Source organism: Caloenas nicobarica, chromosome Z, assembly GCF_036013445.1.
Source record: "Caloenas nicobarica isolate bCalNic1 chromosome Z, bCalNic1.hap1, whole genome shotgun sequence".
Classification (NCBI taxonomy): domain Eukaryota; kingdom Metazoa; phylum Chordata; class Aves; order Columbiformes; family Columbidae; genus Caloenas; species Caloenas nicobarica.
In genome coordinates, this window is record NC_088284.1 from 52,341,687 (window position 1) to 52,356,752 (window position 15,066).

General features: G+C 39.4%; 1 protein-coding gene across 3 annotated transcripts in view; it reads left to right on the forward strand.

Annotated features, from left to right (window-relative positions):
• The window catches only part of CDC14B (cell division cycle 14B), a 47,809-nt gene extending 43,234 nt beyond the window's left edge, over positions 1–4,575 (forward strand). For 2 of the 3 annotated variants that reach the window (XM_065656114.1, XM_065656112.1), the window contains exon 14: positions 1,434–4,575. Coding sequence is in view for 2 of the 3 variants with exons in the window: in XM_065656112.1 (XP_065512184.1) it covers positions 1,434–1,473 (40 nt within the window). In the remaining variant the exon portion in view is untranslated. The remainder of the gene's footprint in view (positions 1–1,433) is intronic. The other variant, XM_065656113.1, reaches the window with a different exon arrangement.
• Positions 4,576–15,066: the final 10,491 nt, after the last annotated feature.

Consider the following 15,066-nt stretch of genomic DNA (forward strand, 5'->3'; position numbering starts at 1 on the left):
AATGGATTGCAGGGTAGAGAATAATCATTATTGCAAAATTGAGACCATGCCCTAACCAACATCTGTCTTTATCAAGACCTTGTTGCCTTCTTTAACTTCCAACATTACTGTGTACCCTTTTTCATTTTCTTGTCTGATATGTTCCAGTGGAAACATCGTGCAGTATTTCTACATTAATCTAATTTGTCGATGCTTCAGATAATTTTAGTCAATTCTTACTGTAGATGGATCACGTTTGTGACCCATCCTAACACAGTATAATCCACAGAGCTGGTTAATTCATTCGCCATTTCATCCTTCAGACTGTTGGAGACACTATGATTAGAATGCTGCCAGAAAGATTTTTCAGCCAAAACAGGCACTTGGAGATAGAACACTCAGTTCTGGCTTTGCAAAGAGAATTTAGGGAATTTCAATCCTATTGGTAACCATTCACCACGTTTCCTGTGCAGAACGTTTTCAGATGTCAGGTACCATCTACAAAAGACCAGTACTGGTGGACATAACACATTATACCTTGTTACTGAAATAACACTGTTGTTGAATTGCAAGAAATCACATTACTAGAGCATTACTCACAGCCTTCTTCTGTGGATGCCCTTGTTTCTCCAGTTAAGACATAATTTGCCAGTTACTGAGAAGTTTGTATTTTAGCAAGGTGCATACATCAGATCCAAACCAACATGATTCAGTAAGACACAAATTAAAGTCTTTTCCATGTTACCACACATAACAGAATTAGGATTATGTATATAGTAACTAGGTGATTAGAAATGAAATCTTGAATGGTGAAGGAATTTTGCTAGGTAGAGGTGCTTAAGGGAATGCAGGTCAAGTTAAAATGAAAAAATAATTTGGAGTATGGGGGAAAATGTACAAAAACTGTACAGTATAGATTCCTTTACTTCTTTTAACCAGAAAGGTCTATCACAAAAACTAAGAAAGAGGAATATGCTTTAAAAACCTCATATGCTTTTGCTTCGCTGGCAATTATAAAGCAGCCTTCTGCACCCTTGGTCAAACACTGAAAACTACCTGCAGCATTTCAGAGCTTGTCTATATGTAATCTAAATCTAGCTTTAAAAGAATTAATGTTTCTTTACTATTTTTTCTACTTTTCCTACAGTCTGATACCTCAGAGGGACAGAGAGAAAAGCAAAGCTTTACAGCAAATGTGCTTAATGAAATTATGGTACTTTGAATCCTCTCTTGCTTTTCTGTATGGAACAGAACCTTTCTTCATATTGTCTGTGATAAGACCAGTCCGTGCTTTCTTTACAGCCAATATCACTGTGTTCTTAAGTACAGTGACTTTTATCTTCTGCTTCTTTCTTTGAAGTATCGTTTGCTCATTTTACCTCACCAGAAATGTTTGCTTGAAAAACATATTGACTACATATTTAACTTTTTTCCTCGAATATGTTTTATTTCAGCAGCCAATCCATCTCACGGACTAGAACAGTATTGCGTTAAATTTCAAATAAGCAAACAGTGTTGAAGAGGATATTCAGGAGTGAAGGGGATGTGACTAGAGAGGACTTGATGCAATGCAAGGAAGATAACCTTGGCTCAGTTTTTCAGCAAAAGCAAAACAGAAGAATCTCTTCCATACTTGTAGAATAAAATGAACTGTCAACATGCTTGGTACGCACTTTCTGTATGTGCTAACACTTCCTCAAACAAAACCAACAAAATCTGTGTACATTCAGACTCAGGTGTAAATACTTAAGCTCTCTATTATAAAGAGGGCTTGCTAGTATGTATGATGCATGTGTATAAATTGTGATGGCAATCACTTTGCTGCTGACCACCAGAAATTACCAGACGGTGGGAGCTTTTAAGTATATAAATCTGTGTTGTCCATTCAGACTGGGCTCAAGTCTCCCCTTGAGACTGAAAATCAACCACAAAAGCTTTTTTCTTATAGTATTGGTACTCTCCTGTGTTAACTGGCTATTCTTTCTTATTTTGTATGAAGTTTTTTATGAAGCTGCAGTATTGAGTACACAAAGTAACTATTGTCCACCAAAGAGTGCTTTATTTTCAAAGGTTGTGTGGTTTATTTTGAAAAAAATAACTATAACCAATTAACTTGTTTTTAATAGTAATAATTTTTAGTTGTTCACAACCAATGGCTATTTTAACTAGTTGTAATTGCTTTAAATCTGGTACGATTTTAAGGGGAAGGAAAAACAGCTTACCATTTAAAGCAGTGCTGTCATATTGAAATATCATTACTGTTTCTTTTCCTATCTTCAAGTCTTTTAGGTGAAACTTTAGATTACCATATCATAAAGGTAAGAATTTTTCCTAGGTTTTATTGGTACACTTGATAACATATGGATGTCACTGTTTTTTAGGTTCGAGACACCTAATAAGAGTGCAGCCAACAAAAAGGGGAAAATAAGCTTGCTGCACAACTGAGATGGGTAGTGGAACTCAGGGGCAGGTATAGTTTTTAACATCAAATTAACACTTTAAAACCTGTGGTAAAAAGCAGTGTAATTTTTCGAGGAATCCATCTGAGAGTGAAATTTTTATCCACTACAAGTCTGACTGTCTTCAAACACTGGCAGCTTTTTTTTCCCTACCACTTTTCACATTGTGAAGTCTCAAAGCTGGCTTTGCAGTGGTGTACCCTTGTCTGCCAAATCAAGTGTATAGCTGCATATCCCTCAGACAAGGACTGTTACCACGTCGCCTTAATCGTGATATACTTATCAGTTTATTTAGTTACTCTTCCAGTAGAAACTAAAAGAAATTGAGAGAACGGAAATGTTAGCGATGGAATAACTCAAGTTTTTAAGGGGATACAGATTACCTCTGCAAGGGGGATAATTTTCTTTTCTTTAATGTAAATGGACAGGTTCAATGACTAATTGCAATCTACATGGTTTAAATAAAAATTGAGCTTTCTGCTAGGGTGGTGATCTCTGAACACCAATATGAATTAGTACATTGGCTTGAAAACATTTTGTGGCAAGAGCATCATGAGTCGGAAAGGGAGCAGGATGTGAAGTGTAAGCAAGCTTACAGGTGGCATCCATGAGTTTGGGTAGTCAAAATTTGCAAATATGCATACAAAACCAGAAGAGGCTTGTATGGTGCAAAATAAAGGACCATTGAGGCTCAGACCCCAAATATTTTTCTTCATCTCTTAATCTTCACTCTCACCATTTTCTTCTAGATGACAAGCACCTAAAAGAGAAAGACTGAATTCACCCCAATACAGTGCTTGAAATTTGTCCTTTTTTTTTTTTTTCAGCAAAAGCTGAAGTATAGGTAACCACAACAGTAGGTATATTGTGCAAATAAAAATCTGTGTTTATTTTCAAAGAAAATTCTTACTTTAGAAGGCAAAAGGGATGAAACTAGTGAGGTGAGAGGGTGAGAGTCAAAACAAGAAAGATTTAGTAATATTTATCGTGTTTGGCTCTGCCCTTCTCTCAGCTGAGCTTCTTCTTTTAGAACCTTTGTTTTTAACCTAAAAGTAATCATTCTATTTCACACCCCTTCCAAACTCCAAATTGGAATTTGCCATTTTTAAAGTAACCAGCAGAGCCATTAGCATTTTCAGGTTCATCAGAAGTAAATTTGCATAAAACAAATGCACAAACACACAGAATAGCAACTCTAGCTAAAGTAAAACTGCATGTTTGGCATTAGCGTGTCTCAGGATGCCACTTCTACCACCCAGTATCTTACTGAGAAACACATAAATGTCAAAGGGATTTTACATTCAAACTCTCAAAACACCCTTATATGTAAAATTACCTCATTACCTCTTTTTATCCCATCTAAATGTATGGCTTAGTTTGTTCTTCTGAATTTTTAGCATTTTGTCTAGCATTTTTGATATACCATACCAAAGCTGTCTTAAGTACAAGAATGAAGAGTGGGCATGGGTGAGGGAGTCCTTGGTTTCTAAATATTTTTTGAATTGTGAAGTATTAAGTGCCAAAATGGAACATGTGACATCAGCTGCATCACTGTTGTTACCACAGAGCAGCTGGACGAAGTTATTTCTGCTGTCATCAATAAGTAGTTCTCCCTTTGAAATCCTTTTCTCTCTTTCAAATACATGGCAGATGGATTCTCCCTTGATCTCTTATTCAAAAGTATGCAACACACTCAAAAGCTGTAATATCTTGGGTCAAACTGCTAACTTCCATTACAGCATCAGTAACGTAACTCAGATGTTAACCCAGACCTTGTGGTTTTGCCCCAGTATGACAACAGAGGAAGTGCTGCTGATTTGAAAGAAAAATATATTTGTAGAGACTCATGCATTAAAATAGGAAAAAAAAAAAAAGTGATTTTCACCAGTTTGTTGCACTGCAGTTTTTATATTAATGGTTTGCAGACTGTTTGTCTTGTGTAAACTCATGTACAGACTACCAAGATCTAAAATTCCTTGACAAATCAGTACTGTTCATCCTGATTATTTTTAAATTGTATATTTCTAATCATATTTTTTTAACTTGGATTGACAGAATGGGAGTTTATTTTGCTGAAGGTATTTTTAAGATAAAGCTTCATATTATCTTGTAATATTAAGTAGTTCAATATGCATTTGTGTCTCATTTGAAAATATTGCATATTGTATTTGATTTTATACAAAATATTGAATAGTGAGAATTGTAAACATGAATTGTGTAAAATTAAAAATAATACTCAGAAGTTTGTTTTCTCGCTTTTATTACCACCACTCTAAAAAAATGCAACACAAAGCCATCATATCTATACCACACTGACTCATATGTGCTCTGAAAAATAATGCAAGAATCTCAGCTGCCAGAAAACCTTTAATTAAAGCACAAAGCCTTAAAACATACACTTTTCTCCTTTCAAAAAGAGAGACCTTCTGGCTCTAAATTTCAGGGGTCTCACTTCAGAAAACAATAGCAATCGTATTTGAATTGTTAAGGTACTGTTACCCAGTAAAAACATGGTTAAGACAGAACAATGAGGTTCTAGTTAATTGGTTTTCTTCCTCTATGATCATGTAGTACTCATTTTTGGAAACAGGCATAATATTAAATACAATATACTTTGATACATACCATGAAAGTGAAGGCTTCTCAAAAAGTAAAAACTGAATTTTCAGTAACACTTCTTTTTGCATAAGAGTTGATGGTGATCTCGTTTAGTCTTTTTTTTTTTTTTTAAATCCAAACACAACAGCAGAAAACATTGATCAACTCAAATACTTATAATCACCCTTGCTTTATCTACATTTTAAAAAAATGCAGAATTTGCATACCCCAAGCAGAGCCTGTTTGATAAGCAAGGAAACTTGCTCCAAAGATGTGTTTTTATGTTTGGAAAAATCTGTGTTCATCTGTTGTCAGATGATCCTTTCTGAACTTTGATGAATGTTTAAAACCACATTTTCCTGACAAGCTAGTTGCCTGCTGAAGAGTGAATGATGGTTTTTGCCTGGGAAAACATTCATTCACGTATGTGATGTCCAGAGGAAAACACGGTTTAGCCCTATCATACCATCAGCGATTTAAGGAGTTCTGGCACTGGGCAGCAGAGGGCAGAGGACTGAAAAATCCTACAGACAACAACTGAACAGTGGCCCAGGGCAAATACATGGAGAAGTTAGTGCACTGCAAGAATAATATGCTTACAGCACTTCTGAATAACTCTGATTTGATTCTATTTATCCTCCTTTGCATTACAGTTTCTACATAGCCTAGTAAGAGTAGATTAAGATATGCTGTAGAAAACAGATGTGTGTTTAGAAATACTAAAGGATGGTGTTAAATGGGATGCTTTAACCCTAACTCCCTAAGAGGTTGTTGAGGAAGAGATGTTTGCTTTTTCTTGCTTTTGTGGTTTTTTGGGGATTGGTTTCACGTAGGTGTGACTTACCAGTAAGCCCCTAAAATGGAATAAGGCTGAGGTGGGCAAGGGTGATGTGCTTGTGAAGCTCAGGGCACGAGGAAGGCAGCTGTTGCAAAGACAGTGACTATCTCAACACAAAGGGGACCAGGGTGGGGTGGGGGTGGGCAGCCTTTATTTTAGATAAACAACCCTCAACAGTTGAGCAGATGAACTGGTGGTGTCAATGCTCCTCCCCAGGTGATGTGGATGTCTCCCTGAGTGGGCCAGACCAGCACTGGGGGAGCAAATATATAGACTATAAGCCCCAGACAACTACCAAAAAAATTTCTATGAGAGCGACAGGCTTGAGCTTCCTTCTCAGTGACGGGACACCCTGCATGGTGACGGTGAGGACACGACAGGGACCAGTAATGGGAATCATACTGGAATTGTGATTGAAATGAGTACTACAATTGCTGTATTTTGCAAAGTGCAACTCACCTGTGTTGTGTTTTCAGTGTACTTTATATCAATCTAAATCAGAAATGCCATGTGACATCAACCATCTTCAAGTAAATTGGGTATTAAACGTGACACCCTCCCATCCATGAGGCCTCTCCAAGAACCTGGTCCAAGTGCTGGAGTGTGACAAGGGGGGCTGGGGGACAGCCTCTAAGAAGTCTGTCCTTTGAACAGCTCTGCTCCTGGTCTGTGCCCTCCCCATCAAACTCTGTGCCAGCCCACAAGGCTGCTAGAGAATCCATGGCTAAAGCAGGCAGACCAAGCAGCAGCTGCTGTTTTCCACCCCACAGGAGGGCAGGCAGTGGCCCTGCTGCACACTAGCACACACGAAGCACTTCAGTGTCACAAGCTTCTCCCACTACCAGCTCTTCCAGCTACACCAGTTAAAGCAGGATAAAGTAGTAAATCCCAAACTCCTTGTGCTCTGCCAGGACAGAGGGAAGCAGACAGGAGATTACCCCTGGCAGCAGCTATTATTAATGCCAGAAAGTCCAAAGTGTTTGCTGTTGATAGCAAGAAGATTGACACTATGCAAATATTGAGGCAGGCCCATTTTCACCTGTGAGCTTGCTTTTACCTCCATCAGTGCTTTCATGCCATTCTCTGAAGATGACAGGGCAGTTCCTTGGTTTTCTACTCAGTAGAAGGGCTCAGCCTCCTATTACCCCTCCTTCAAAGCCAGTTTCTCTCTAGACCAGCTTGTGTTTCTTCCCAAGTTTTTCTGCTATTACCAGATCCATCTTTCATTGTTCTTCCCATAATGTCATGTCCCTCGGACTGAATCTCTACTCTGTTCTCACGACAGATGACATTTGTCCTAGTGTTATGCTTCTAGGTGCTTTTTGTTCATCTTTTCCACACCAGCATCATCTCTGTTTTTAAGTGAAGTATTATTTAACGTTGGTTTGTTGGGGTTCCTTCCCTTCCTCCCACTGATCAGACCTTTTCTAGCCTATGGTCTTCTTTCACTTCAGTGGAAGCTTCATTGAAACTGTTTCTAGGTTTTACTTTTCCCTCAATAGCTTCCAAAGTCCAGAGCCTTTGCTACAGCCAGGAAAACCGCTGAAAACAGCATTCAATCTATAAGTACCAGAAATATAACCAAACCATTAGCAAGGACAGAATTCCTGGATATAATGTGTGTCTTTTCTCCTGCCATAAGAGAATAAATCTGTACCTCGTTGCTGCTATTTTTACCTTTCAGAAAAGCTATCCTGCTAATTCAATTATATTATGCAAAACACAGTATCTTTCATTCAAATAGCAACTGCTGTACAAATCTAGACATGGCTTGAACATTATATAAGAATAACTTTAATGACATAGGTGTACTGGGGCTACAGATTTGGGGATTTGAGCCCAAAGGCTGCACATACCCCCAGACTTGTTTTCACACGAAAAAGTGTAACCAGAGCTGAAAGCTCATCTCCCATGGGCTCAATTGCTTAATATTCCTATTTATCAATTGAAGTTATTTTAACAGGGTTTTTTACTTCTGAATCTTTTTATTCTTTAGTATTCTTATGTTAACTCCATATATTCCTCTCCTCTTTCCATTAAAGGCACTTTCATATTAATATACTCTTACTAATCCTATACCATGGTAGTACATATGATTAAAGTGGACCACACAGTATCAACACTATTGTGGAGAGAGGTGAATTCCTTTCTTTGCAAATTTACTGTGATTTACATTAATCTAAAACTCCAAGCTGAAATGCAGTAGTTTTTCCTAGGCCACTCACTACAGCAGACTACCTTGTAGTAGTGCATTAAAGAGTAAGGCAACTAAGATCTGCAACACAATTTAATCTCTTCCTAAGATGCATGCCATGTTTTCCTAGTGTTTTTGTATATATTTACACTGGCTACCACTTGCTCTACACAAAGGAGTACAGCTAAACCAGCAGTGACTGTTGGCAGCAGACGCGGCTAACAGATACAGCTATTTTGGGAGCTTAGATATGACAGACGACTAAGATTTAATAAGTTCTCTTTTCACAGCTAGGCAAAGGAATCATATCGCCGTCACCACCTACAATTAATTTCTTCTCTATACTACCAACTAGAGAAACTCTTAAGCCATAGTCAAGTCTGACAGAAAAGTTTAACACCTAGCTGCTCTAAGAAACTTTTGGTTTAATGAGCAGTAACCAATTACACTAAACCTCAAAGTTTTGGGGGCTTTGGTTGGTTTTTTTGTTTATTATCTTTGTTATTAATCAGTCCTAAAATCGGCCTTTTTTTTTTTTAAAAAAAGGGGGTTTTTTTAACAATCTGCTGACCAAATACTGATTATACAGGCACACAAGTCCTTTAAAGCATTCCCCAAAGAAGCTATTTGTTATGCTGTTTTGAAAAACAGATCAAAGTTAAAAGTGTAATCAGTAACTCTGCAGCAGCAGGAACCAGACTGAAAAATAAAACCTTTCAGCCTTCCCAGAGAACAGTCAAAACTGAACCAACTGCATTATACCAGATTCAGTCCAGTAGCATAACAAAGTTTCAGATTTTTAGTAGAAAAATGAAGGCTTCCTTTTAAGTATTACACTGCTTTCCTTAGCAAAAAGAGGTGTTGGTAAAAGAAGAGGCTACACCTTCAAAAGACAACAGAAAATAGAGGTGAGCCTTGCAATGGAGCTCCTCACACCTATACATACACTCACCCCTGCAAAAAAAACATAAATAAAAATTCAGACACATTCTTCTCTGTCCAATGGGATAAGGAAAACAGGAAGGGAAGAACAAGACCCCCACAGACAAAATCATTTATGTTCCACTATCATGAAACTGTCATTTTTGGCAGAAATACCCGGACACCTATTAAAAGAGCAGCAGCAATTAAATCTTAAACTGCAGTGATTCCAAATAGCAGTTTGCTCCAACAAGGTGACAGAGTCGTTCACATTATTTCATCCAGTTCAATTACTCAAAAAGCAGCAGCATGGGTTCCTCTAACACCAGCACTTTGTTTGCTTCTGTACGTTCCTTTTTACTACAGGTTCTCACTATCTCTATGCCGCTAAAACAAGGTCCTTCTAGAATCAAAAAAATCTCTCATTATAGCAAATTGTCATATAAGTAATTTAACAACATAAGTCCTTTGGGCAGCACTGCTTCGCAGACCATCTGTTTGGAGCATATAGAAAAGAGTCAGTAGCCTTCCTAGGATGATTATATCCTACCTGTGTAAAGCCTTACCACCGAGAAAAGTTACTTTAAGGTTCTGAATACTCTTGGAGCTTAATCCAAAGCAGGAGTATTATTTTTTCTTCAAGTCTCATAACAGTATTTGCCTGCAAAGAAGACTGCTTAGAAGTGATAGAAAAAGTGAGGCAGAGAACAGGGAAAAAAAAAAAGTTCATTTTCTTCTGGTTTCCCAGTAAATTGAAAGAATGAGTTCAAGTTGAGCAGGCATTTGACAACTCCTTTGAGGCCAATAGCTACTTCTAAAATGTCCAGTGTAGTTGTCCTCTCATTTCCTTCCCTTGGCTCTGAGTGTCCCCTTTGACAGGGAACGAGTCAGGGTATCTGGCTCAAGTGAGGAAATATGTCAAAGATGCAATGAAAGGACATCCCACCTCATCCCCAGTGTCTCACAAACTTCTTGGCAAGGCATGAAACATTTTAGTCTGTAGTTACTCCTGCTGAAATTAAACGCTTAGTAGTTGAGTTCTGTCTTTAGCTCAAAACTTTTACTTACTTCACCTGGAACACGTGGAGGGACGGTTAGATAGTAGGGGTCATGTAAATCTAATACAGTTAGCAGAACAAGAGTTAGATAAGCAGCGAACTCAGCTCATGTGAACCACAAGCAAGACACTGACTTGCAAAGTTATAAGGACCTTGACATTTAGTGTGTAACGACCAAAAAGCCTTGCGGTCAGCAGTCCGTTGAGAAAAAGCGATGTAGAAACAAAAAGAATGTGGATCTAAGGGTGGAGTTGGTAGTTAAATTGTAACCAATAATGAGCTTAAGTTTTGTAATATGCATAAGCCAATTACTGATTATACTGAATATCTGTTGCTAGACGAATTAAGTTAATGTAATCCCTAGATTTTAGCCAATCAGGTTATGACTAGTAGGCATAATTATTGGAACATGTATAAAAGTGAACTGCTCTGTAATAACGTTGGAGCTTGCTGATACTTATATTAAATGTTTGCGTCTTCCCTCGCTGCGGCAAATGCGACAAATGGCGCCCAAACAGGGACAAAAAAAGAAAGCCCTGCAGCCACGGTTGAGCACGGTCCAGTGAGTAAGGGACAGTGGTCTCGAAGCAGCACGAGAGGCAGAAGAGCCGGACTCCGTGCCCGGAACGACCTTAAGGAAGGGTTCCGCCGCTAAAGCCGCCGACGTCTTGCAAGGGCTGCAACAGCGCGCTGAGGTAAGAAGGTATGGATAGAGAAGTGGCTTATGATTTGTTTAAGTGCTTCTTACGGAAGCGTCAGCTTAAGGATATTGATTTAGACAAGGAGTTAGCAGGGTTGCTCACGTATGGAGTAGCCAAGGGTTGTTTTAAGGATCCTAATGAGGTTTTTGATGTAGAGGAGTGGTGTCGCTTTGGAGAAAAATTGTGGAATGCAGCTATCGAGGAGGAAAAAGGCAGCTAGGAAGTTGGGACGGCCCTGGCGGGTGGTAACAAATGCCTTAAAACAATATCATGTGGAGCAAAAGGCTGCCCATGCCGCCTCGGCAGCCCTAACTTCCCCATCGGCCACTAATGCAGCCACTGGAGAGGGTTCGGCTTTTGCCTCGTCATGCCCGTTGCCCCCTGCCACTAATGTTGTTTTCCTGCCGTCGGGTTCATTCGCCAGTTCAGTTCCTTCTGCGCCTCCTATGCCGTCTCCCGGTCAACCGAGCGAGGAGGACTGGCCATCTCCCCCCGAAGGGGAGGGGAAGGCTCGCGCGCCTATGGACTCTGAAGACACTGATACGAGGGGCGATGCAGAGCGGATGGCGAGCGAACGGCAGAAGTTGTGGCAAGAGATTTCCAATCAAGCTTGGATGTCAGGGGACAGAGAGGCGGCTGAGGCCCTGGCCGTTGCCTTCCCAGTGATATATTCTCCCACTGCTGGTGGCCTGAACGCCACCATCACTGCCCTAGATTGGGAGCTGCTGTCGCAATTACGGGCCACAGTTAGTGACTCGGGTCTCCATGGTGAGCCCACCCGTCAAATGCTAAATTACATTTGGGGAGGTGTTTTATATGAGGAAGGAAGATCTTGCGAATTATTATAATCAGTGGTGGTTGCTGTGTAAGTTAGATGTATGGGAAAAGTGGCCAGAGAATAGAACCTTGAAGTATAACACTTTGTCGCAATTAATGTTGTTTTTAAAGCCAGAAGAGCAGGACAGAAATAAAACTCTACAAGAGATCATTAAATAATTTCAGACAGCTTTACAAGTGGAATGCTTTGAACTTCAACAAGCTGAGAATTAACTGATAACACACAAGTCATAGAAAACTTACTGAGGTCTGCAAGATGTTTGCCTTATTAACCTGTTTTCTTTGTAGGTATCTGCTTAAGCATATTACAGTTTAATAAGTCTTTGCCTGTTGTATAATATAGCAAGTTCACAGAATCGTGAGAATCTGTTGACTCAAAATATGCATTTTGTGATTATACAGAAGAACGTGAGTAATTCAGTTTTTTACTGTGTGAATGTGATGATAAGATTTCGTGTGTAACAGTTGTTACTTTTCTTTCTACCATGCTAGTTTTATTCCAACATCCAGACTTGCGCGACTCTGTGATAGGCTGTGTCTCATCTCGGTGTACTAAATTTGGCTCTTTTGTATGCACACCAAGTAAAGAATCCTGTTTTGGGGTAACAGTTGTAGCACCTCAAATGAGACGCATATAAAAGCCTTGCCCAGTTCAGCTTGCTAGGGCAGCGGGGGAGCAGGTGCTGCTTGGGCTCCAGCACACACTGACCTGTTTTGTCAGGGAGATCCAGCGGTACCTCTACCTGGCTGAGCTGCCAGCAGCCCAAAGGTGCAATGCTAAAATTGAGATATTGTCTTGAATAAGTGTAACTGTGATCCATCTGCATATTTGAACTTGGTGTTTGGTTTTCATATCTGAGCTCAGTATTTTAGTTTGTGTATATATATATATATATATATATATATATATTTGGTACCAAAATAATTTTGTTTGGGGAGATAATTACAAAATGGGAACCGGTTCCGCTACTAAAATACAACCTTGATCCCCTTTAGGATGCATCCTTACTTATTAGAATAACTTTTTGGGAAATACTCTGATTAAAGGAAAATGTAGTTTGAACGTGGAATTCTGGGTTTTAGTGCTATATGGCAGTTAATGTTGTTCTGCATAACTTTGAGAAATAAGTAAATAGAGCAAAATATCCCAGGCCTGTGCTGTGTCAAGCTGCAAGATAAGCTCAGCTCGTTGTAACCCAGCAGTCCGGCAACTCCTCCTTAGCACCAGCGATTACACCACCTGCGTGGCCTTGACTGCACTGCTAAGCAGAAAAGGGGGGCTTTATTCCCCCTTGCATTCCCCCCTGCCTCTACAGCAATGTTACTGGTTGAGAACTGTAATACTGAATGAAGCAGTCTGAGGGTGAAATTTAAAAGCATCTCCAGCAGATCCGTAGTTCTAATGAAGCTGGGAAATTAAAGCAAAAACCTCTTTAATAGACTTTCTCTGTGGTAACTAGTTATAAGAGACTTCTTATTAAATTCACCGTGATAGTTTTTGAAATCTTGAGAAAGAAAGAAAGGCCATTTTTTGAAACCAATAGGACGCCAAATTTGGAAAAAAGTTTTAACAGATGAATTCTCGTATTTGCCAGAAAGTCCTATACCTTTCTTGGGTCAAGATTTGTTAAGTAAATTGTAAACTCAAATAATGTTTTCTGAGAATTCTGTTCAGTTACATGTCCCATAAGAAGATGTTTGGATGGTGCAGATCTGCTTGCTGCAAGTGAGAGATCTCCAAGGAAATTTTAGATGCTGTATTTCCACTAGTACCCGCAGCCGAAGTATCGGTAAAGCCAACACTACACTGATAAAACTTAAATAGGACTTCAGTCTGGTAAGGAAAAACAATATCCAATAAATATGAAAGCCAAAATGGAGTTAGAGATTTTGATGAACAAATTTATGACAACCTTACAAGCTAACTGCATTCGATTGGACTTGCATATTTGTCTATTTATAGTTACAACACAAAACCAACCTGTGGCTATTGTGGGACAGTATGATGAGAATGCTAACAGACTGATATTAAAAAAAAAAAAAAAAAAAAAAAAAAGCAGGGAATTGATGTAAGTCTTAATGAGCCTAATTTTGGTTGATAGCAAGGGCCTGTAGAATTAATCACCTGGGGAAGGGGATGTGTGTGTGTTCTTCTTCCAACAGGACCAATCTGACTTCCTGCGAAATATGTTAAATCTCACTATGAGCTGGAAAAACAGTGCAAGAATCCAGTGCCAGAGATGCAATGTCTGTCCCTGCAGCAGAAAGCAACAGAAGAGACCAAAGGAAGAGGCCAATGATGTTACCTTGGGGCAGCTAAAGAAGTTACAACAAAATGCAAGTACTGTTATGACAGCAGCAGGCCCCTCACTCCAATTAATATTTTCTTAGCCTATTCGGGTATTATCTCTTGCAACAGTGCAGTAACAATGACATGCATTGGGTAGATGGTGCATGGATACCACCAGAAGGTCAACTGCTGGAAAACAAGGATTGGATTAAACTTAATCAAATGCAGCAGTATTTTGTTGAGATCCCTCCTGTATGTATTTATAAGAAATTAATTGACAATTGTTTGTCAGGGAAGTTTCACCTGTTTTATCAGTGATGAGGAATGGAGGAGTGGTTCAGAGTAATTTAGATTTTGTTTCCATTCTGGGTCTTAATATGCAAGGTATCTAAAATAACCACAGAAGATGTTTTGAATTTGTACGGGACCCCCTGTAAATTAGAGGCACTATCATATGAGAATGATACAGTTTTTAATTATTTGGATTAGGAATGAACTGGTGAAAAAACTTTCAGTGCATTTGTTTTCCTTAATTGTTGTAATTTGTATTATTCTATTTTATTGTAAGTTGGTTTGTAATGATAATTTATAACAGGAAAATGGCATGTAGAGTATGATGATCCACAATGGACATTCAAACTCACCAACAGAATGCCCCCTTTTGACTTTGGAGGCAAGAGGTGACTGCACCACCACTCCAAAGTAGCCTGTCAGATCATGACTGTGGTCGCAAGGTGGATTGTGTGGCAGTTGCACATTCCCCTAAGATTTAGAGCCTTCAATGGGGCCGTTGATGGCTCTTTATTACCTGTCCCCAGGTCACATCCTCCCTGGTCTCGGGGCAGGGTGACTTCACCTCTACCAGCTCTTGGGACAGAAGGGGTGGGACCCTCAGTCAATTGACAGGGTCCTCAACAAGACGTGCCCAGAGCTATGTTGTAATGCCCACAGCCACATCTGACTAGACCGGAAAACAGGGTTCCCGCCGAAGATGCCCCTTGAGTGATCTTCTCGGAGCTGCAGGTCTGTAAACTAGAGTCCTTGTCTTGAATGAGCCCTTGCCTAATTTAGGCAGGTGATTGTTTATTGTGAGTACCCTGAAGTGAGAGGCCTCTAGTTTTGTTTCTTGTGAGTGACTACATGCACGTTGTGGATCCTCATTATTCTTATGTTATTGTATTCAAATAATCT